General features: G+C 28.9%; 2 protein-coding genes across 2 annotated transcripts; both read right to left on the bottom strand.

Moving 5' to 3' along the window:
• Positions 1-394: 394 nt before the first annotated feature.
• Positions 395-1,372, bottom strand: LOC130589640 (uncharacterized). The gene is made up of 2 exons (XM_057391068.1): positions 1,123-1,372; positions 395-1,017 (listed from the first exon to the last, which is right to left on the bottom strand). The coding sequence occupies exons 1-2, from the start codon at positions 1,370-1,372 to the stop codon at positions 395-397; spliced, it is 873 nt and encodes a 290-aa protein (XP_057247051.1).
• A 7,451-nt stretch (positions 1,373-8,823) lies between these two features.
• LOC125494093 (uncharacterized) lies at positions 8,824-11,695 on the bottom strand. Its single transcript, XM_057391067.1, has 9 exons — positions 11,528-11,695; positions 11,173-11,440; positions 10,940-11,024; positions 10,092-10,209; positions 9,859-9,992; positions 9,601-9,721; positions 9,316-9,495; positions 9,146-9,208; positions 8,824-8,979 (listed from the first exon to the last, which is right to left on the bottom strand). The coding sequence occupies exons 1-9, from the start codon at positions 11,693-11,695 to the stop codon at positions 8,824-8,826; spliced, it is 1,293 nt and encodes a 430-aa protein (XP_057247050.1).
• Positions 11,696-25,866: the final 14,171 nt, after the last annotated feature.

The following is a 25,866-nucleotide window of genomic DNA, read 5'->3' as shown; positions in this document are numbered from 1 at the left end:
TTTGGATGGAATAAAAGTACTGTTCTTTTACCTTGGTTGTAACTATATTTCAAGTGACATTCTTCCAAATTAAATCATAAATGCTTAACAACATCAAGTGACATTCTTCCAAATTCTTCAAATTGCAATCTATTTCCCATTAAATAACATGTCACCCACAATACAATTGAGTTTCAGTTTAGATGACATTGAATAATCTGCCAAAAAAGGAAATTGACATTGAATAATCTGTCAAAAAAGGAAATCTCAAAAACTTTCACCACAAAAGGTCAATGTACAGTTGCCAAATAATGGTCTAAATAGAGCCGAATATAATTGATTTAACCTAATATAAGCCTAATTCTTCTTCTTCTTCTTAGTTGCTGCTCCTTTGTTGCTTGTACTTGCCTTTCTCTTAGTCTGCCCAGCAGCACTTGTACTTGCAACAGCAGCTTCCTTCAATTTCTTCTGCTTCTTTGTTGCTGCTCTCTTGACAAGTTAACTTGTTGTGGCCAAAATCACCACAATTTCCACACCTCATTGAAGTACTCCTTTTTCCTTTCCTCTGTTCTTCTTCACCTCTTCTTCTGTTCCTCACAGGCCTTCCAACACCCCTTCTCAGAACAGGTGGGTGAATAGTGGGAAGGTTAGTTTCAGGCCATTGATCCTTGTCAGGGATGGATTTGATTCCATGTGCATATGCCATTTTGTACCTCTTCACAGAATACCACTCATGTACAAATTTGTGTGGGTCAAGGCCAGCCATCAAAATGGCTCTCATTCCATGCCTGCATGGGATACCATTTAGCTGCCAAGCATTGCATACACATGTGTGATTGTTCAAGCTAACAGGGAGAGTTGATTTCCCATCAACAATTTCATACTCTCCCTGGCTTGACAGATAGGCCCTACATGCCCTTGACTCCAGACAAAGAGCTTGCACCCTCTCCACAATATTAGGACATATATCTGACCTCTCCCATTTCTCACATATTTCCCTTCTTGTGGCCATTCTGACCATTGTAACTCTCTTGATTCCTGAAATTATCACCAAATGTACTAGTTAGTTAGTATAAACCAACTTAATGTTAACAAGTGTACTAGTATTAACCAACTTAATTACTTGAGTTTAATGTTAATTACCTTCAAGCAATGTTAAGACAGGCCTGCACCTATCAATTCCCAGAGTGGAGTTGAAAGACTCTACAAAATTAGTCTTATTCACATCTGACTTAATTGATGTATCAAACTGATGCTTGGTCCATCTCTTTTGCTCTCCAAGGTTTGCCAACCAAATCCTAGCAGCAGGATTGGCCTTCTCAATTTGCTGCATTGCCTTTTTGAATGTGAATTTAGATGTGGCACCAGCAGCAAGCCAAAAAAGTTGCCACATCTTAGGGCCTGAAAAAACCCTTTTCTAGTTCACACTCAAGTGCTTGGTGCAGTATCTTCTCCCAACTTCTGGCCATAATTCCTTACATGCTTTATCTATGGCCTGCACAAGTTAGATGATGTTAGTCAGCTAATAATTTTCATAAAAAAATAACCACAAAAGCAAGTAATGGCATTGTTAGTACTTTCATGGCCTAAATTACTCTCTATTGCAGCACTGGACCTCTCACCACCCAATAATGCACCAGTACTGGACATCTCACCACCCACAGAAGCAGGTTTCAGTAGTCCTTTCCTCCTAGCAATTGACTTTGGTATCCTTTTTCTAATAAATGGTTCTCCTCTCCCTAATAATGGTGGTTTAGGTTGTGTATTTTCTGAGAATGGTGGTTCACTAGGTTGCTGTACTACAAGGTCCAGTGGTTCATTAGGTTGCATTTCAGTTGTTTCACCTCTGTTTCTTTGACTTCTTCTTATGACAACATGTTGGGAGGGTTGAGTCTCAGGTATATGATCAAGGACAATAGGTTGCTGAAAGGATCCTTTACCTCTTCCTCTTCCCCTGCCTTTCCCTCTAAGCCTAGACCTCCCTCTTCCCCTTCCTACATATTCCTCAACAGGAGTCAGTTCTATATTATCCCAGTATGAAAGGTTGTCCATAATGTTATCATGTATACTCTCCAAACTTTGTGAATGACTTGGGTCAAATATTTGTGATTCTGGTTGTGTATTTTGTGATTCTGGTGGATCAGTTTCTTGTGATGGGATGACCACAGCTTCTTCCACACTTGCTAAAAGTCTAGGACTTCTTCTTGGAGGAGATATAAGTGGTTTTGGAGGTTGTTTCAGTGGTCTTGGAGGAGATATAAGTGGTTTTGGAGGTTGTTTCAGTGGTCTTGGAGGAGATATAAGTGGTTCAGATTGTTGAGTTTCAGTTTCATTCTGAGTGACTTGTGGTTGTGATTGTGACTCTCTAAGTGTTTTTGCAGCTGTGAACACTTTGCTAGGTTTAGGTACACTCCCCACCCAAATGTATATTAAATCCCTTGCTCCTAAGTTCTCAAACATTTTCAGTAAACTTTTGTCCATCAGTCAATTCTACATGTTTCATCTTATGTACATATTGAAATTGAGGGTTTGTGGGTACTTTGGTGTTATCTTTCTTTGCGTTGTCCAAGTAGTCAATAATGCAATCAATCAAAGAAACCTTATCAATGTCCTTTACAACTACATCAGTATTCTTCCCTAAATACTGAAACCTTAGCACAATATTTTCCATGTCTGGTATTTTTCACCCTAAACACAAACAAACAAAGCAACAAGATGTACCAATATTAAAACATAATTTAAAATCAGTCATTCTAAATTCACCAATTCAAAATTCTAAAGCAATGGAATTTAAATTCATACATTGCAATATTCACCAATTTCAGAAATTCAGTCACAACTCAAAAAGGAACAACTACAAAAACGCAAATAACGAAATTCATAGACTAAGAAAACTTACAAAAACGCAAGTAAACCATGAAACTCGAACGCACCCTTTTCTTCAACCCTTGTTCCACACCACTGAAAAGTTTGCAATCAATTTATGGTAGAAAATTGTCCCAAAAAAAAATTAGCAGAAGAAGCGTAACAGAGACGAAGAAGAAGAGTAGCAGAGACGAAGAAGAAGCGTAACAGAGACGAAGAAGAAGAGTAGCAGAGATGAAGAACAAGCGTAACAGAGACGAAGAAGAAGAGTTGATCAGGAGAGAGAAAAGTAAAATAAGGAAGTTGAGGAGGTGGAGTAATTTTTTGGGGTGAAATAAATTCATTAAACCATGGTTAAGCAAAAAACATAAAATTAACTGACAATTAACGCCTAACACTTCATTAAAGTCACGTTTGTGAAGCTAATCACATTTTAAAGTTATTTTTGGGATTTTAAAAAACACAAGGTCACCAATGGGAAAACGAAAAAACACAAGGTTACCAATGGAAATTTCCCCATCTATTATTACTATAACATATTGTATGTCATCTATAATTACATATAGAGTAGTACAAAAAAATAACTACATTCATGAGCTTTTAACTATTTTAACATTATAATGGGAATATTATGGAATAGAAATACCATTAGATATGTTGCATAAAGGAGTTCTTTGAGTAATACAACTTATGTGATTTCTTTGAGAATGAAAATCTAGTTCTTGGTCTTGACTAACATTATCTGCAAAAAATCAAAAAAATTGTTATATTTCACATAACCACAAATATTAAATGATATATTAGAAGCAAATATGTATAGACAAATACAATGAACAATACATACCATGTAACATGTTATGATTCTTGTTACACTTTTTATGTAATATATATTTCTTGTTTTCCCTTGCTAATTTGTACTTCTCTCTTTGTGTATTGCCCCTTGCATATATGATTGGTGAATATGGATTTTCATTTGATTGCACTTGTGTTTCAAAGCTTGTCACAACTATATATTTTTAAATTATCAAATATGTCACAACTATAAACATTAGAAAATGACGAAATTTAAGTTATGAAATAATGATAAATATCTTACCATTTGAAATATCGCTTAAATGAGAGCGTTGACTTGTAAAATCCTCTTCTACTCTTGGCGACAAAGTATGGGATTGGATTTCGAGTAAGTCTGCTAATCAAAAATATAATTTAGTAGAAGAAATACTTGTATAAATAATAAACGTACATATTGCCATGGAATAAAATACATATACATTAGATAGTGTTTGATATTTCTGAAAGTTAATAACTTCATCAATTGTAATTAATAGTCTTAAATATAATGTTTTATTGAAATAATAATATTTTATTTGTTTTGTTATTTTCATGTGGATATGCATTCGAATAACATTAGTATAATCAGCCAACTTATAACACATCGCACAAATATATGAAGAATTTAGGTGAAAATCCTAATACTTATATATTATACTATTTATATATTATTTTTCTTTGCTTTAAAAAATGATTACTAAACCGTTTATAATTAGTTTTTATAAGAAATATTTGATATTCTATCAATATCGTGAAATGTTAAATGTAATAATTAGTTACTGTAATTTGTTTATAGTTTAATTGTAATTTAATAATTAGTTATATTGTATTTATTGGGAAGAAGATGGAATATCATATTATTCATATATAAAACCTAACTATAAACGGTTAGATGAATACATACCTGTATGATATGCATGTCGTTTTGAAGCCCTTCCCTTTTTAATATGACGATATTGTTTTGATGCACTTGGATCATCATTTTCATTATTCATTTCGAATTGGTGAATGAATTGAAATGTTAAAAATGAATAATCATACTATATCTTAATATATCATTTGAATGAATATTATAAACTATGAGAATAGATATACATACATAATATATATTATGTAATAGGAATACATATCTACGTATAGTTGGCAAATATTTCAATCCTGATTTTAGCATTAATTTTAGTTATCAAATATTACCTAGCTACGATTAGGTTAAATTATCATGTAATATATATGGAAGGTTTATAACCTTAATATATTTTATTTTATTTGTCAACATCAGAATCATAATGGATATTATAAGATAATATTACCTTAAATTAGACATATTTCCTGTTAATACACATCATTTACAATTTTAATTTTTTAAATAGATAATACTACTAACGTATATATATATTAACGTTGAAATATATAATTTAATTTAGTCCTCAATATATTATATTAGTCGACTCTAAACATTATTTTATGATTAGTTCAAAGTTATATTGAAATAAGGGGTGGGAGGATAAAACGTAAACTATGTAAAAACGTTTATAATAACAAACATACTTCCGGTATAATAAATTTTGGAGACACAAATTATTAATGTATTAAATCATTATATATAAGTACGAACATATAATTATACTTAATACATAAATGATAAAAAGAACATAAGTTCTCGATTACAATTGCAAGAATCACATAATATTCTATGATCATCTGAAACTTCGTAGTAGCATTCATGATCTTCAAAAAGATTTCTATCCAGCTTACATGCTTGTCCTCTATCACATAAATAAAATTCTGATTCAAGAGACATCTTATTTTCTATCCATACTCCCAAAAAATTAGAACGAATTTTCTTCCTACATTCTACAATCTCTTTCAAACCCATTTTCATCAACGTACTTGGTATCATTTTGAAACCAAGTTCCTTGTAACTCGCTTCTTGACTACAAAGATATATAAGTCCCAACAAATAAGTTGCCACTAAATATTTTTCATTTGACGCTTTCTCGAAAAATGCAATACCATCTTCTATCCTCAATTCAGTAAAAAAGTATGCCTATAAAAAAACATATGTATATATATATATATATGAATAAACCAATATAAAATATACTTGAAACAAAAATCAGATAACATACACTTTATAATGTGAATGTGAAGGCCTATCAATTTATAAATATTATGAATAAATTCTTGTAGAAAAAATTAAGATTCCAACTCGAACAATAGCCTCAACGTTGTTGCACTCTAAACATCGTGTAAATAAGAAATCCATCTTATCTATGTAATCCCAAGATAAGCTTAGCAAGCTTTCTATTGATAACTTATGTAGAACTTTGTTATCTTCACAAATAACATTGAGTGTCTTGCAACTATATCAAAAAAATGATTATCTTAACACATTATTTATAAAGGATATTGTAAAAACGTATGAATAATTAGTTGATCATGGTTCGTACCTTAATTTGCACCTAAATAAATCTTTGATAGAATTAGCTCCAACACGTGAAATAATGTCAACAACAATTTTTGTGGGAAGGCGTTCTATTATACATATATTTTCAGACTTCATACTAAGAATTAGTTTATACTGTTTGGCTTTATAAAATTATAAATCATATAAGTTGTATAAATAACTTATTTTTAAGTACAACACATTTAGCAATCGAGAAGACATTATATATATGTTGCTTTTTAAGAAATCTTATTAAACGTATATTACACGATATTTTATGCAATAAATACATTGTCATAAGATTTGATTTTGTGAATCTTGCTTTTTCCTATATAAAATATATCATAACATATGTGAAATTTAAAAAATGTGCAATTATACTTATGTTAACTAAATAAATGACTTATTTGAAATCAATTTGAAAAAGGCAATTTGTAATTGACAGGTGTTTTTTTACATTTACTTACTTGTTTTATTAAAAGGAAAAAATCAAATACTAATCAAATCAAATATTAAACTATTTAAAAAAAATTTACTAATAACTTTAATTGAAAGTTACGTTATTATTGATGAGACAATATGGAGACAATGCGTAAACAATATAATAATAAACTTTATTAAAAAATAAATATCTAAATATTATTATGACATAAATGATAGGAAGAATAAAAGCTCTCGATTACATTTGCAAGCGTTACATAGTATGATAGGTTCATATGATCGAAACTTCATAGTTGTAATTATCACCTTCCCAAAGGTTCCTTTTCACCTCACATTTTATATTGTTATAGCATACAAATAAATCCGATTGAATAGTAATTTTATTTTCTATCCATATTATAAAAAAATGATGGCGAATTTTCTTCCGACATTCGACAATCCCTTCCAATCCCATCTTAATTAGTGTATCTTGTATCATTAATAAACCAACTTCCTTAGAATTTACATCTTCACTGCATAGATTTATTAGGCCCAATAAATAGGTTGTAACTAAATAACCTTCATTTGATGCTTTTTTAAAACTTGCAATACCCTCTTTAATCTTCATTTGAGTAAAATATTGTACTTGGAAGAATTAATAAAATATTAATTATCAGCATAATGTATACAAATAATTTAACTGATGTATATAATTAATTTACCAAAAAATAGTTACCATTCCAACTCGTACAATAGCCTCAAAATTGTTACACTCCAAACATCGTGCAAACAAATCATCAATCTTATCAACGTAATCCCACGATAAGTTTAGCAAGCTTTTAATAGATAGTTTTTGTAGAACTTTTTCATCGTCACAAATATCATTAAGTGTCTTGCAACTAGATTTAGAAATAAAGAATAATAATTATATAGATGTTATATATATGTAATTTACGAAAATCTCAATCAATTGCTAAACATATAATGTACATTATTCTACACCTAAATAAATCAGCAATAGAAATAGCTGCAAGACGAGAAATTATGTTTATAATAATTTCTTGGGGAAGACATTTTAGTATACATTTTTTTCTAACTTACGCTTCATAATAATAATGAGTTTTTTGTTTTACCTAAAGTGATGAGGTAATTTTGAATCTATTAAGTTGTGTAATGAACTTATTCATATATAACTCAAAATATATTGGTCATGATTTTAGTGCATAAATTTTTGGAATAATGAATATTCGAAAAAATTTACTTTTCTAAAAATATTTGATAATAATATATGATCTAATAGAATATATGTATATGTAGAAGGAGTTAATTCCTTAAGGCCTAAAGTTAAACGTATAATTTTTTTTACCAAAATTAAAATTATTCTAATAACTCTTATAAGGAAAGTATTATCTACTCCCTCTGTTTTCTAAAAATCTTCCCACTTACTGTTCCTACAGATACCAAGGAAAATCAAGTTGTGTGGGGCATGGTGTGAGTAAAGTAGGAGAGAGAGAGAGGAGTTAAGATAAATAAGCAATTTAAAGGGGTTAAAGTAGGAGAGAGAAAAGGAGTAAAATTGAATTAATAATGTAATGGTGGACCATAGGATAGTGACATGAGAGGGTAAATAGGGAAATTTGTTTTGCCAAATAAGGAATAAAGCAAAAGAGGGAAGATTTTTTGGAAACACCCTTAAACGGAAAGAGGGAAGATCTTTAGGAAACGGAGGGAGTATATATTATTTAAAATGAAATTCGGATAACCAATAATATTTTTGTTAGTTACATGTTGGTTTATAGTATATATTGATTTATATTTTACCGATATTTCATTTAGTACAAATCAAGAAAACATATCTCACATAATCATTTATTTAAATACACTTATTCAATTAATAGTAATCATATCCTATAATTATATATGAAACCTATCAAACTTGTACAAATTATATATCAAAATTATTATTTAAATTATATATCTAAAGTGATTATGTTTTCGCATACATAATTTATTATGAGACAATTATATAAGAAGAGTAATGAGTATTTATGTATTTCTACTGAAAATATTTAAAACAGTTAGTTAGACAATCAATTAATACAAAAAAATGTATGAATATAGCATTCAAGTAAACCACAATATGAAATATTATAAATTGTTTTTAAAACAACCACAATAATATAGGTCTTTATGAACGGAGAAATTATTGAAAAAAAGTTTGAAATAAATAATCCAAAAATCCGGAATTTTATACTTTAATTACTACGAAATAGTCTCAATAACTACTCTTCAATGGCCTTAAGCTTCTTTGTAGTAGATTCTTGCATTTCAAGTGGAGACTTGTCATTATTATTCTCTCCATTTTTTTCCAACTTGATAAGTCGTTTTTGTGGTGTTATTTGAGAAGCCGATGATTCACCTTCAGAATTTATAGATTCCTGTAAGTTCAAAATTAATATGTTAGTAAAAGTTACACATTACAATATGAAACGTTCATTGGGTAATTAGAGAAGGAGATGTAAAAAAGAAAATAACCAAAATTATTTAAATATTATAATTAAAAACTATATTCTTAAAAAATTTCATATTTGAATTTCAACATACCTTCTCTTCTCCACCATCTTTGACACTTTCCGCCTCATTTTGCTTCTTCATATATAAGTCATGCTATGAAAAAGAAAATACGTAAACAACAAAAAGTAATATAAGAATATACCTTATTAAATTTTCATTCAATTTAATTCTTCTAATAATTGTGTTCATATTGTAATTACCTCAATCTTTATGTAAAGTCTCATCCACTTGTCAATCACACTTTGCTCATTAGTTGTGCTTATAACGGTGTAGGAAAAATTATCATCTATGGCATTGTTATCTGGAACCTTAACTTTAAACAAAAATCTTTTACCAAGCAAAAACTTGAAATCCTCGGGAAATGTTGTTTCATCAGCATCCTTAAGATAAATAATGTAATATGTATATCATAAGTAAATTTAATAATTAATTGAATTAAATATAATTAAAAAAATTGTTAATAAATCAAAGTAATTCATAATAACCTTGTCTTGCAAGTCTAGTATCTCTTTGGCCGTCTTACCAACCAACTTGTATACTTCTTTATCAAACATTAAGAACGAAGCATCGGCAATCTTGTCTGATACGATGAACTTGATCTTGAACCTATTATATTAAATATATAACAATGCATGCACGAAAATTTTATATTATTATTTTTCGTTTATTACAAAACTAATACAAAATATTTATTTATTTAATTATGTAAGTACATACTACCTTGGGACGGTTGATTTGACAACATGATTGTCCTTCCTACATCAGTTACATCTCCTTCTCTAACCAATCCACTATTACATCTTTTGCAAGCATCATAGTACCAACTATATTGAATATCAATATCTTCAATATTTGCCAAGCTAACACATATTCCAGCCTATAATAAACAAATATAAGGATACATTTTTTATGAGTTTCATAATATAATACTAAATAAACTTATTAAAAGATATAGACGAAATACACATTCAATAACCTTATTCATCTCAAGTAGATCAGAAATATCCTTGATTGATTCCTCCTTTAGAAAGTCATTTGTGTCATTAGATAATTGTGTCAATTGTCCACTCTTTTGTTCACCACTTGAAGAAAAGCTACATAATTTTTAGTATATATATTAACATAGCAATATAAATATAACATTAAAAAAATGAATATTTAAAAAAAATATAAATATAAAATCGAAATCCAACCTATTCTTGAAGTTGCTAATTTCAGGAATATCGTCATTAATGAACAATCTTGAAGCATAGCGGGAAGTGCAAATACGTAGCTCTCCTAAAAAATTACTCCCTCCGTCTTTTTTTATTTGCTACAAGCACTTTTTCACAAATATCAAGGAGGGAGTGGGGACCATTGACATAAATGGAATTAACAAAAAAGCAAATAGGTAAATTGTGTGACCTATGTATTATATATGGAAACATTTACAAAATCAAGAAGGGAGTGATGGCAAATTTGTAAATAAAGTGTGGGACCTATGTACTATATATGGAAATATTTGCAAATGTAGCAAATAAATTGAAACACCCCTAAATGGCAAAATGTAGCAAAAAAAAAAAGACGGAGGGAGTAAATATATTTCCAAAAGAAACATAATATAATTAATTTAATACATATTAATATATAGAGAAATGAAATATAAAATAAATAGATAAAATCTAAACAAACCATGAAAGTTAGCTATTTTCCCGAACTTTATGATGACAATAATAGCACCATCACTAAACATAATAACAATATATATTAATATACATATGTAGAACATATTCTTTAAAATATTATTATTTAAATAGCAATTAAATTGTTTACCATATAACTTACCATGTATCAACCAACTCAATAGTCCTCATTCGGGATTTAATAGTTTCAGTTATTCCACTGTACCCCGTCAGTTGTCCAATGATATCTATTAAATCATATATTAAGCTTTACATAAATCAAACTCTACAATGAATATATTAATTTATTATAGACCATAATAAATTGAATCACTTATACATAAACAATAATATGTTAATTAATAATTTTAAGATTTTTGTTTATATAAACATTACCAATATAATACATGTCCGGTAACCGCTTTGATATAATATCTTCAAATTTAGCAAATGTAAATCCAAATTTTGGAATATCAAGAACTCGACATTCCTCTATGCATGATCCGTATTTAAGAGATAATACACAATTGTGTGTCGTTGACTTTTCCATAGCACCATTTTCACGAACTAAGAAATTAGAGAATTGTCTAAGTTCCCCCTCCTTAATTTTTGGCATAAATTGTATTATTAGGCCTTTTCGACAGCTAGCTTGAATCTTACTTCCCTATTAATAAAATAAAATAAAATTCAGTATACCATATAATTTATAAAATATATGAAATTAAAAAGTAATCTCATGTAGTGACATTACCTCTAAATCCATCAAGACCGTTTCAATACTTTCAGCTTCAAGTTGATTTTTGAAATTAGGCCTCTCCCAAACCCTAATAATTCGAACCTCAATAGTGCATAATTTCATCCCCTTCCCTATTTCACTAATAGACACAATTTTCTTTTCATTTTGTATTCCAGAAGCCATTATAAATTAATTCTAAGAGGGGATAAAACACTCAAATATATTGATCTTGTAATAATTGTACACATTAATATGAGTATAGGACGTGTTTTTATAAGCAAGCTATCACATTGAGATATAACATATATATGGAATAAAAAATAAAATTATATTCGTTATTAACTAATATAATTATATTGTCAAAAATATGTTCAATTGAAATAGGGATTGATATATTCAAAGATTTTAAAATCGAATTAGACATATATTATCACACTTATTTAGGAATGTTTGTTTATGTATGTTAGCATATATATAGGTATAAAGGGTTATTATGTTAAAAAAACAACTAATTGAAATTACCATATTTATTGATTGAGATATTTTCGGTTGATGCGTTTAATTAATGGAGTACATTATTTAGAATGACAAAATTTTAAAATTTCCATATCAATTAAAATAATCCCGACTCTCATATCATTTTCGGAAATTATCAATTGGTATACATGTATATCACACAATTAAAGATATCAAACTATGGAAACAATATGTTTAATTATAGAAAAAATATGGAGAAGATATAAATTTTTGTGTATAAAACATCGTCCAATCAATATAATTTTATATTTATATAAAATGTAACAATACGTTTTTTTGATAACCAATTATATACAAATATGGAATTACATACTATTTATATATGCTATTAGATGTAATAGATGTACTTTTTTTCAAATATATTATTTAACCGTAATTTTTTTATTTTATTATGTTTTTTTTAAAACAAAAAACAATGAAAAGTATTGGTCTTAATGTCTTTTTTGTTAATTTTGCATTTATTCAAAATTTAATTTGCACAAATACGAAAATGCAATTATATAGCTAATGTTTATTAATCAAAGTCCAACACATGATAAACTATACTTTTTATTGATTAAAAAAACAGATAAATACATAGCCGAACATAATTCCTATTTTTTCAACAGATCCTAAAAATAGGATTATATTAAAAGACAAAATGTTAATAATATCTAATAATATATAGATTAATCTTCCTAATCATTCAAACGTGCTTCTATACCACTAATCACTTGATCTGAAACTTCACGTACAAGATTAAATTAGTTACTTGCATGCATGATTTGAGCCAAATAACCCATAGTTTCATGACCTTTGCAATGTAAATCATCTAACTTTGTTGTTATATCTATAATCTTCTCTTCATAACTTGAAAACGCTTCTAAAAGTGATTTTGTTGGTTCAACATAATTCTTCAATTGTGTTTGAACTCTTGAATCCATGGAGAATAAATAAAAAAAAGAAGAAAACTAATAACAATAAGATAGAATTTATATAGAGATATTAAAACAAAACTATTGCAGGTAAGTAAAAGAAATATGTTCATGGGGTTATTTATAGACAAAAAATTCGGCCAACTCATTCAAACCCTAATATGTTAGTTTTTCACATTGAATACATTGTTGCATCATAAAGTATATATGGTTGAGAGAAAATGACACAGTTTATTATTTTATTTTATAAAATTATTTTATGTAAGGATTGGTAATTGAAAATAATAATAACAATGCAAATAAAAAGTTTATAATTTTTTCACCCAACATCCAATTGCTTAAATTAATAAAGTATGAACATTAATTTTAATAAAATAACTCGAAATAATGTAATAAATGTAACAATACATTAACAGCTACAAAAGTAGTATTATTCATATAATTTATTCCATCGAAAAGTAGTCATTGATAATACATAAGAATAATGCATAAATTACGATATTCTATTTCATAACCTGTAGAAAAATCGAACTTCTCGATCGCACTTGCAATCATAACAGTCCAATGTATCATAACCATTAGGAACATAATAGTCATCTTCTATATCCCACATGTTGCCCTTCATATGCTGATTTTCATTGGTCTTACAAACCAAAGGTGGCTTGTCTCACATATTTTACCTATTTCTTAGTGTTTAACATTCTCCTAAATATCTTTCTACTCTTTATAATTGACTCCATTGTAAGTTGTTTAAGTAGTGTTCTCAAAATATAGTGGCCATTCTGTATATCATGTCCGGATTTAGAAGATAGCCAAATTAATCCGAGCAAATATGATGACATAGCATGTCCAACTTTTGTAGCTTCAATCAAGCTACACAATCCATTATTGTAATTATTATGGGTATAAATTTGTACCTGCAAAATAAATATAAGGAACATTTAAGCAACATTAAGGAAAGAAAGTTTTTACACGTACAAAACCAATACCAAACTATAAAATGTGTTATATTATGTGTTTATATGTATATACAAGGAAAATAATTATTAACGACACAAAAGATTTATTTTTTAAAGATTATTAATTAATATATACGTTTTAATTTAATAAATAGCAATAAACACTTGTGAAACATTCTATGGTTTTAATATGAACATTTACATGGTGTTGAATTTGTGTACACTTATTTAACATAATTAATAGAAATATTTTATAATCTGTATTAAATTAATATGTTAATGTTTCATATATTAGTTTGTTATATAATCCATAACTTTATCATAAATTAACTTACCAAGCCATATCGAGTTAGGGCATCAGGATTTTTGCACTCAAGGCATCTTCCAAAGAAAATCTTAGCATTACTATTGACCATCCAAATACGATCAATTATAGTTTCGATAACAACCTTTTTCATGACAGAGTCATCATCAGAAAGGGTATTTAGAATCTTGCAACTATTGAAAAGGTAAAACAAAAAAGTATAATTAGAATATATAATTAATAATGTAGTTTATAAACAATCAAATTTACAATACCTTGATTTGCAACAGAACAAATCAAATGGCTGTTGAGAAGCAACACGTCCAAGAATGTTGATTGTTATTTCATTAGGCAAACGGTTGAAAAAATTAAGTTTTAAACTCGACATTTTTCTTATGAACGAATTGGATCCTTTAACAAAGGATTTTATGTCGATCTAAATCTTATAGTACGAAATATTGATGTCCTTCATAATGTAAACCTTTGGAATTATATATATATAAATTAATACTTAACTCAAACAACTTTCCATTGTCATGAATTCAATAAAATTCAAAAAACTTCCATATATAAAGAAAAACAGATTATTTATTAAGGTAAGCATGTACATGTCAAAATTGTTAAAGGATCTCGATCAATACTATATCAAATAATTTGAAGGAAACGTTTCCAAATGCTCGATATTTATTAAAATATTATCACAATTTATATTGGAAAGAATAAAATTTCAAGTATTCATAATAAATCTATTTCGACTTTTTTATTTCGAACCACACAAATTATGCCTATTTGAATAGTAGTGCTCTGACAATTAATATTTGTATAGAGACCTACAAAAAAGAAAAATAAATGTAGTCAACAATTATAGTTAATAAAATTAATAATAATAATCATAGTTATAATTAAAAAGAATATAACATTATAACATAATAACAAATATTACTTGAACAAATAAGCACATTCCTCTGACCATCACACGTAGGTAATGTCTCTAACAACATGCACCTTCAACCCCATGTTCATGTAAGCAATATTTGATTGAATAATAAATACGTACTTCATTGTTATACGGGATAGTAAATTTGAACGCAGTAATATCATATCGTAACCCTGTATATAATAGAGATTACGTTAATTACATAATTAAAATAAAAAGAATATGTAAAATGAACAATTAACTAATAAAGGTAGACATACCTCTATTAAATACCGGATTATGATAGATAAACTTGTCTGAAATACGAACTCGATTTGATTATCGCTTAATTCAATGCATATAGTTCCAGTTGTATCATAAATTGTGACGGTAAATGATAAGTTACATTTATTCAACAACTTGAAACTTCCCATATCGATATCAACTATATTCCCAATAACCCTAATTGGTTGGTCCTACATATTACATTCAAATACAATAAAGAGACAAAATAAAATATAAAATGATAGAAATAAATAAGTAAGCACTAAAGAAAAAACTTACATGGATAATATTTATCAAATTAAATATCGATGAACGGGTTGCATTTGCTATAAGTAGAGTGCGTGTAATTGGTAACGGGCAATGGCGTATGAACTTATATTTTTTCTTGCACATAACGGTTGTTTTTAAACCTGTACGTTGGGCTAACGCACATCCTAGAATACAAATAGGTTCATCTATACTTTCATGTTCTTCAATTAATTGAGTAGTAAGTTTGATCTTCATAGCTATATAACTGACCAAAATGTACAAAGAGGAACTATATTAAATACATTTCAAACTAATATATAACATATAAAATACTTAATGGAAATATAAATACAATACCTTTCATCCATAACTATTAACTCTCGTACGCGAAATGAAACGATAATTCCAAATATATCTAAAACCAAATGAATACAATTTAATAACAAAATTTTTAATTGAACATTATAAAAAGAATAAATTATTTATATATATTACCTATATTATTTATATATATTACCTATTATATGATTAACCTTTTCTATTGTGTTATCGTATATTGTATCTAATCGTAATATATTGATCTTTGAAGAAGAATCATTCTTACTTGTAATGAAAAGACTCATAATTGTTTATATGATGTTCGAACAAAACGTATTATTAAAGTTGAACAAAGTATAAAGATGAATGATTGATGTTTGTTTATATTGTATTATATATATATAACAATGAAGTATTTCGTGGAATGAATATCTAAAACCAATCTTATTTGATTGATTTATTGGATAACGGCAATCAAATCATATATAATTGTTTAGATTGATAATATCGAATTGTCATAAAAAATAGTGCAATTTTTTTCATGGATAAATAAAAACCACAAATAAAAAGTGAACACATATCTTATAATATGAAGTGTTTATTTATTCATAAAATCGTGATATACATATTTCATAAATAAATCCGTTTATTTTGTAATAGTTTACTTTTTCATATCATGAATGACTTAATTATCATTCAATAAATAACAATATTTGTTAATAAATAGTTAATCATATATAGTAAAAATTCGTAATTGTCAAGTAGTATAAGAACAATAAATTAAAACTTGGAAACATATTTTACATTGATGGTAAGAAAGATACAATAAGGTAGTCTAAGAACAAATATAGTCCATCCTTTAACTCATAACAAAATACATAATCAAATAAAACATAAGACAGAACTAAAATAAAGACCAACTACAAATGATAAAAATGACTACATTAGATATATCAAATTCTTAATTAATCATATATTGTAAAACACCAACTTCAATCATCACCTCTCTCCAATTCATCACGATAATATTCAACAATACTCCTTGCTTCTTGAGAAGCAAGTTCAATTTGTGTTGCGAAAATAGATTAATTTGACTCATATATAACCATTGTTACCATCCTTCATACTCTTCTAATTTACGTAATTTATAAACTGCATTAGAAAGTTTTTGATCAATTGTCGACCAATACTCTAAGAATTGGAAAGTAGCCTCCATAACTTCTACTATATGCTTAGCTATTTTAGGATCCATTAAGATGATGTGTTTAAATTGGAAAAGTTTGATAATAATAGGAGAAGTGGTAATTTTTAGGAGATGTTTAAGTAACAAAAATAGCAAACTTACCTTATTTATAGTAGGGTTGGCCAAATTTCATCATTTAATACATGTTGGTGGAAGTAGGTATGAATTGATAAGGATTGACCAAGTGTGGTCAAAATTGAAAATGACATTATTGCATGAAGTACACATTATGTAGATTTTACTAAAACCATTTTTATTTGCATTGAATAAGTTGGAAGGAAAAAATTAATTAATAAGGAACTATTAAATAACTTTTTTCGGATGTTCATATATATATATAGATCTTTTTTTTTTAAAAAAAAGCCTCATTTGTAATTATCAAAAACGAATTTATTGAGGGACATATAATGAATGTTTGCTATAAGTTGATATGACATTTATAAGCATTGACATTGGAGTCAAATTTGATAATGACAACTAATATACATGTGCTAGTACAACATAAATAGAAACATAAACCTTGTTCTTATTTCATTGAAATTTATATGAGCTTCTCGTAGTTGGTATTACACCTCCATTGTTCATGTTGATTTCTTCAATTGGATATCGACATGCGTAATGAGCTCGTGGAGGATTGCAATGAAGAAAATGTAGTACCATATATTCTAAATCAATATAAATCCTAGAATCTTTAATTGTAGAGAACACATACTCCATCATATACCAATCTGCTGAATACAAATCTTCAGGGTTCGTAACATTCTTGCCAACTTTATAAAATTTAATATCACCGGAACGAAATATTGTTAGTAACATACATTGATGATCAAAAAAAGTAGAATGTTCCACTTCTTTAGGATGCCAAGTCTTTATAACTTTTGGTGAAGAAGGTGAGTCCAAAGAAAAATAGTCATTCCTCATACTATTATAAAATTAATGTACACGTTTTTTTAAAAATATAATTTTTATAGTGTGTAGGGGGGAATAAACATAATAAGCTTATTTATAGGAAAACCTTAGACAATTAATACCATTAATTGATATTTTTCATATTAAACGTATATGAGAGTACAAAATAATTTCGTTCATAATATAAATGGAGTCAATCCCCAAAATCACGTTATCTAATTAGGAATGATTTTGATATATGTTATGAAAATGAACTTGATTACATAATGTAATTAATTCAAAGTAAAAATAAGATTAATTGATATTGTCCATAATAAACAAATATGAAAGTAAAAAATAATTTTGTTAGTAATTTTATAAATTGAGTAAATTACCAAAATCACGTTATCTAATTAGGAATGATTTTGTATATATGTTATGAAATTGAACATGATTAAATAATTAAATTAATTCAAAATTTGAATAATATTAATTGATATTTTGCATATAAAACGAATATAAGATTTAGTCAATTACAAAAGTATTCGTTTATTTATATTAGGATCTATCTTGATATATGTTATGAAATTGAACATGATATATAATTTAAGTAATTAAAAGTTTAAATAATATTAATTGATATTTTTTTCCATATGAAACGAACATTATACTACAAAATACTTTCCATATTAAATTGAAAGTTAGTCAATCCCCAAAATCACGTTAACTAATTAGGAATAATTTTTATATATGTTATGAAATTGAACATGATTAAATAATTAAATTAATTCAAAGTTTGCATAATATTAATTGATTTTTTCCATATAAAACGAAAGTAAGATTTAGTCAATCCCAAAAATATTCGTTTATTTATATTAGGAATGATTTTCATAAATGTTATGAAATTAAACATGATTATATAATTTAAGTAATTCAAAGTTTAAATAATATAGATTGATATTTTCCATAATAAACGAATAGGTGAAGTGGTAATTTTTAGGAGATGTTTAGGTAACAAAATTAGTAAACTTACCTTATTCATATTAGGGTTGGCCGAATTATTTTGATTAAGACAATTTATTACATGTTGGTGGAAATACTCCCTCCATTTCCTAAAGATCTTCCCACTTACTGTTCCTACAGATACCAAGGAAAATCAAGTTGTGTGGGGCATGGTGTGAGTAAAGTAGGAGAGAGAAAGGGGTTAAGATAAATAAACAAATAAAAAGGGTTAAAGTAGGAGACAGATGGGAGTAAAATTGAATTAATAATGTAATGTGGACCATATGATAGTGACATGAGAGGGTAAATAGGGAAATTTGTTTTGCCAAATAAGGAATAAAGCAAAAGAGGGAAGATCTTTTGGAAACACCCTTAAACGGAAAGAGGAAAGATCTTTAGGAAACGGAGGGAGTAGATATGAATTGATAAAGATTGACAAAGTGTGGTCAAAATTGAAATGACATTGTTGCATGAAGTACACATTAGCTAGATTTGACTATACCTTTTTTTTTTTGCATTGAATATGTTGGAAGCAACATTAGTTATTAAGGAAATATATTATGTCCCTCAATAATTTTCGGATGTTCATATATATATTTATATTTAAAAAACCTCATTTGTAATTATAAAAAACGAAATTATTGAGGGACATATAATGAATGTTTGATATAAGTTGGTATGACATTTATAATCATTGACCAATTGGAGTCAAAGTTGAAAATGACAACTAATATATAAGTGCTAGTACAACATAAATAGAAACATAAACCATGTAAAAGCATGAAAAGAGAATAATAAAATTAGTAACTTCAAATAAAAATATGAGATTAGAAGAGATAGTAGTTATGTTCTTCAATACATAATCTCATTTTTTGATCGCCAACCGTTACAAACCTTTAATTGCATTACTGATTTATTAGAGAATCCAAATACTGAACTGTTCTCCTTGCTTCTGTTGTTGCAAGTTCAATCATATTACGAAAGGAGATAATCATATCAACATAACCCATGGTTTCCAGATCTTATTCTTCTAATTTTTCTAGTGCTTTTAGAGAATTTGCAATCTGGTCATCAATGGCAGACCATGCTTCAAATAATTCCATCATAGCCTCATTAACATCATTGACATGTTGAGCAATTTTAGGATCCATCTAATGGAGTAAATCCGATTTTTCAGAAATTAGATGGTTACCTATCTTAGAAAATTTTTTGAACGTTTTTTTTTTTTGGTTTGGTTGTGCAAAAAAACGGTTTAGTATTATGCATTTTATAGGCATAAAAACATCATTTAATGTATTGCATGCATTAGGTGGTAGTTCATATTTAATGTTTTGCATGCATTGGTTGGTAATTCATAATTTAATGTATTGCATGGACTCATAATAGAATCCAACCGTGAGAGATAAAATCAAAAACGTTTTTATTATATTAACTGTGACAAATAAATATTGTAACTGTGATTGCATTAATTTTGTATTGCAAGTAAGAAAAATTAAATACTACATTAAAATATTAATTGATATTTTCCATATTAAACGAACATTATACTCCAAAAAACTTTCCGTATTAAATTTAGATTGAGTCACTCCCGACAATCACGTTAGCTAAATTAGGAATGCTTTGATATATGTTATGAAATTTAACTGGATTAATTAATAAATCTTAAATCAATTAACATTAATTTATATTTTCAATATTAAACGAATTTTATCGTTTTCACCATAAGTAAATAATGAATGCTAATTCCGAAAAAAAAAAAACAACTATATATATATATATATATATATATTATATATATATATATATATATATATATATATATATATATATATATATATATATATATATATTTATGAACAAGTGTGATTAGTAAGTAACTACTTATATTATAACAATTTATAATATGTATATTATACACTAAATAAAATATAACCGAATAATATATATATTATCATGAAAACTCGTTGCACTTAATAGATTAGAACATTGAAAATAAGAAACAAACATTCTAAACAACTACGAATAATACAAACATAGGTTAATATTATTTGCTAGATAATTTAGTATTACCTACCAAATAGTTCTTCATACATAATTCACTTATTAATAAGAGAATCCAAATACTCAACGGTGCACTTTGCTTCTTTGGTAGCAAGTTCAATAGCATTACGAAATGAGATTATCATAGCAATATAACCCATAGCATCCTCACTTTCTTCTTCTTCTTCTTCTTCTTCTTCTTCTTCTTCTTCTTCTTCTTCTTCTTCTTCTATTCACTAGTACAGAAAAGGCGATTTGCGTCGGATGTGAGGCACCTATTTGCGTCGAACATGGGTCCGACGCCAAAGGCCTCGATGCAGATAGCCTAGACATGATCTGCGTCGTATGCTGAACGACGCAGATATATTAGCTATTTGCGTCGCACTGTGTATACGGTGCGACGCAAATTCGTCATTCCAGCCCATACAAACTACAGGCAGGTTATAAAGGGGTATAAGTGGAATTTGCGTCGCACATAGCAGGGGGTGCGACGCAAATCAGTCATCTGCGTCGCACCTTGAACCATGTGCGACGCAAATGACATTATGTGAAAAATAAAAAAACGCAGTACCAAAGCATGAATGCTTTAGTGTTGCGAAGCAGGAAAAAGAAACGAGCCAAATCTCATAAAAAAAACCAGATCTAACATACAACAAATGATGATGATTAAACAAGACAAATCTCATATCAAAAAATCAGATCTAACATACAACAAATGATGATAATTAAACAAGACAAATCTCATATCAAAAAACCAGATCTAACATACAACAAATGATGATAATTAAACAAGTGAACCTTGCGTCAAAAATTAAAAAACAGATATAAAATCTAAACGAAAAATTACGTTCTAATCGCCAAAAACCTAAACAAATCGCCAAAAATTAAACGAAAAAATCTAAACAAATATCAAAAATTAAAAAATCGGATCTAACATACAACAAAACACGAAATTAAAAAACTAAACCTACAATATATACAAAACAAATTACATTGTAAAAAAACTAAAACTGAATCTAAAAAGGAACATTGCAACGGTTCGATGTATTCGAGGGAGACGACTTCGAGAAGAACCAATTCCAAATCTGAAAATTATAGAGTAAATTCTAAATTAGAAAATAAACCCTAAAAATGCCAAAAAAGTAAACAAAAAAACAAATATAAAAAATAAAAATAAAAATGAAAGGATCAGACTTTTTAATTTTCATTTGCATGAACTAAATTTTTAGTTTTTCAGATCTGAATATGAAAAATGAATTTTCAGATTTGAAAACTAAAAAGAAAACCAGATCTAAAAATGAAAAAACATATCAGATTTAAACATTGAAACAACTTTGAACCTGTCAAAGCTGAACGTCCAATATAATGAGAATTTGAGAAGGAATGTCGCCAATATGATGTGATTTGTGCGCTGAAATAATCCGTTGAAGTCGTCCGCGTCCAGGAAGATGAGAATTTGAGAAGGAATGTGAGAAGGCCGAATTTGAGAGGAGAATTTGAGAGTTTTAAGCGGCGGAGTCCTTGAGATGTTTGGAGAGAAGGGGTTGAGGAGAGAGAGAGAGAGAGAGAGAGGCGCTGAGAATTGAAGAGAGAGAGGCGCGAGACTTGAGAGGGAGAAGGCGTGTGAGGCGCGCTAGGGTTTATGAAATAAGAAGGGTAGGTAATGGGCCTCGTGGCTAGGGATGACAACGAGTCGGATCTGGACCGGGTCCAGGTGGACCCGAATCCAGATCCGTTTCCAAATGCTAGATCCAGATCCGACCCGGATCCAGCGGGCCTGAAAATGTTGGACCCAGATCCAGATCCGACGGATCCTGCGGATCCGGGTCCAAAACGGGTCCATACTATTGTACATGGTTTTTAACAATTTACCAACTTTATCACAGAGTTGAAATGAATAAATTCACACAAACAGTACCTCAATTGCAATCAACAAATTATGCTTCACAATTGCAACAACAAAATCGAAAGAACAAAATCAAAACAAAGCCAAAACAGTAGCAAAAACAAAACAAATATCAACATAAACCCAAAAATCAACAAATAAACGAAAATGAACAAAAAAAGTAAACGAAAATCCTCTGATAAACGAAAATTGAAACCTAAACCCTAAAAGCGAAATAAATTACATAATGACTAGATTTAAACGAAAATCAGCCAAAAAATAAATTGTTATGAATACAAAAGAACGAAAATATATATGAAAATAAAAAATAAATCAAAAAAAAAACAACAAAAACTAAACCAAAAACCAGTCAATTCTTCCTTGTGCTTTTCCGGTTGATGAGAGAGAAGGGTGGTTTTTTGCTGGCGAATGGGTGGTTGTTGCTGGTGGTTGTACGTGGCTCGTGGGTGGTGGTTGTTGGTGGCGATTGTACGTGGCCCGTGGGTGGAGGTTGTTGATGGTGATTGTACTTTTCCGGTTGATGAGAGAGAAGTGAGTAACTGTGTGAAAGAGAGAGATAGAGGAGAGGATGAAGAGTGAGAGATAGAGAGAGAGAGGATGAAGAGCGATAGATAGAGAGAGAGAGGATGAGGAGGGAGAGAGAATGAGAAGAGAGAGAGAGGAGGGGCGGAAAAAGAGAGTGGGGGGCTGGGGACTTGGGTCTTCGAGTTTTTTTGCTAGGTTTAGCAAGGCCTTTTTTTTTAAACGGATCTGCGGATCCGGGTCCGGGGTTATTGTGCAGATCCGGACCCGGATCCGTGATCTGACAAGTGGACCCGGATCCGACCCGGATCCAACGGGTCCATAATTTTAGGATCCAGACCCGGAAAAAAGGATTCGGGTCCGCGGATCCGGGTCCGGGTCCGGGATCCACTGCCATCTCTACTCGTGGCCTATGTGCATCGTACATTAAATAGGTGCGATGCGAATTAGGTATTTTGCAACGCACTTAAAAGATGTGCGATGCAGATAGTTTGAATTTTTTTTCAATGTAGAGACGATTTGCGTTGCATGAGTCAGGGAACCGACGCACATTTGGCTTTTCCAACGCATGTAAAGAAGGTGTGATGCAAATGGGCCATGTTGTGCGTCGCACACCTCCCACATGCGACGCAAATCCCAACTGTGCGTCCTTTCCGTGTTTATGTGAAGCAAATCAGGGGACGCAAATCGTCTATTCTGTACTAGTAGTGATTTTATTTAAATTTTGAAGACATGTAGTTAGTTTATCATCAACCATGGACCACTGGTCCAAGAATTCGAACATAACATTGTTAACTTCTTTCACATCTTTGAGACATTTTGGATCCATTAGAAGATGATATTTCTATATCTTATACTTATAACAAATGAAATGTAAAAAGAAATAAGGAGTTTTTTTAAGAATGAAGGAAATCGTTTTTTGGGAGGTGATGGGATGAACATAGAAATACCAAATAGATTTTTATATAGCCCAAGTAGAACCGGTTTTGCTAGGTTTAATTTATTACAAGTAGGTAAGGCAATGCAATTAACTATGATAGGTACATTGATAGGTCTTGACTTTGGACTAACAAATAACATAGTCAAAGGTGCACAAAGTATCAAATAATACACCATTACTTGATTATAATTCCATAACTGGACATTATTAAGAGCTTTAATAGCATAAAAGTAAAATAATAGCAAAGGACACTAAGAATTAGTATTGTTCAACTCTACATGAGTCGTTTCATTGCAAATATAATCGAGTAAAACTTTATTACTGATACGACTACAATCCATATTGTTTAAATCAATGTCTTCAAAATAGTCATCAACTTTGTAAGCCTTAGGAGGATGGCATTGTAGATCATATATCATCATATTCCAAAAATCAAAATATGGACGATAACCATCTATTGTTGTATTGACATCTTCAACATAAGCCCAAACTTCATTGCTTCTATTGATATGATATGTGAACATACTCGACACATCGTGGAAATATAGACGCCCTCCACAAAATAGTGTTAAAACCATAGATTTCACATCAAGAAAATTCGAATAGTCAATTTTAGTGGGCCATTTTTCCTTTCGAATATGGGATTTTATAATATTTTATGGAGGACATTGTATTGGTTTTGAGGCGGAGGAGGAAGTTGGCATGACAGTGCAGGTTGAAAGCACGAAAATGAGTAGTATTGATGAATGAAAAATTCGATCCTATTTATACTTAAAAGGAGCTCTCTATAATGTAATTAATCTCGGCATTTTTTTAAAATTTCAATAGTTGATTGGCCGAAATTAAGGTTGATTGACAATTAACATAAATCATCCTTGATTGATATTTTGATTTCATTATCATATATAAAGTATATAGGAAAAAAGGTATGTACATGACATTAGAAAAAAAATTTCGGGCAATAAATATCATTGGACATTTTAGAATCTGAACTTGCCTTTTTTATTCCACAATATAAGACAATCATCAATAATTAACTCAAGTCATCCCTAATTAACATTTCAAAAATACCGTAAATTAACAATTCGGACGCTTCAGTAGGCGCAAATAATTTTTAATATATTATTCGAATCATGATACATTACTGCTACAAAATAAAATACTAATAACATGTATAACAAAAAAATATATATAGATAATATAAAAGTACACACTATTGGTTATAAACTTTTATTCATAATTTACAACGTTAATTAATAAAAATTATATGGAGCGATAAATGTTTTTCAATCTTTCATCATAGTGAAGAAAAATCTAACTTCTCTATCACA

Source organism: Beta vulgaris, chromosome 1, assembly GCF_026745355.1.
Source record: "Beta vulgaris subsp. vulgaris cultivar EL10 chromosome 1, EL10.2, whole genome shotgun sequence".
Lineage (NCBI taxonomy): Eukaryota > Viridiplantae > Streptophyta > Magnoliopsida > Caryophyllales > Amaranthaceae > Beta > Beta vulgaris.
Note: the sequence above shows the minus strand (reverse complement) of the source record. Positions and strands in the feature narration are given on the sequence as shown.

What these genes read in the sequence shown, in the direction of transcription:
- LOC130589640 (XM_057391068.1), bottom strand. Translation starts at nt 1,372, where the DNA reads ATGTGGCAACTTTTTTGGCTTGCTGCTGGTGCCACATCTAAATTCACA. An exon ending in TGTCTTAACATTGCTTGAAG is followed by an intron (nt 1,018 to 1,122) that starts GTAATTAACATT and finishes TGATAATTTCAG; the next exon opens with GAATCAAGAGAGTTACAATG.
- LOC125494093 (XM_057391067.1), bottom strand. Translation starts at nt 11,695, where the DNA reads ATGGCTTCTGGAATACAAAATGAAAAGAAAATTGTGTCTATTAGTGAA. An exon ending in GATGTAGGAAGGACAATCAT is followed by an intron (nt 9,722 to 9,858) that starts GTTGTCAAATCA and finishes TTAATATAATAG; the next exon opens with GTTCAAGATCAAGTTCATCG. An exon ending in AAGATGGTGGAGAAGAGAAG is followed by an intron (nt 8,980 to 9,145) that starts GTATGTTGAAAT and finishes TTGAACTTACAG; the next exon opens with GAATCTATAAATTCTGAAGG.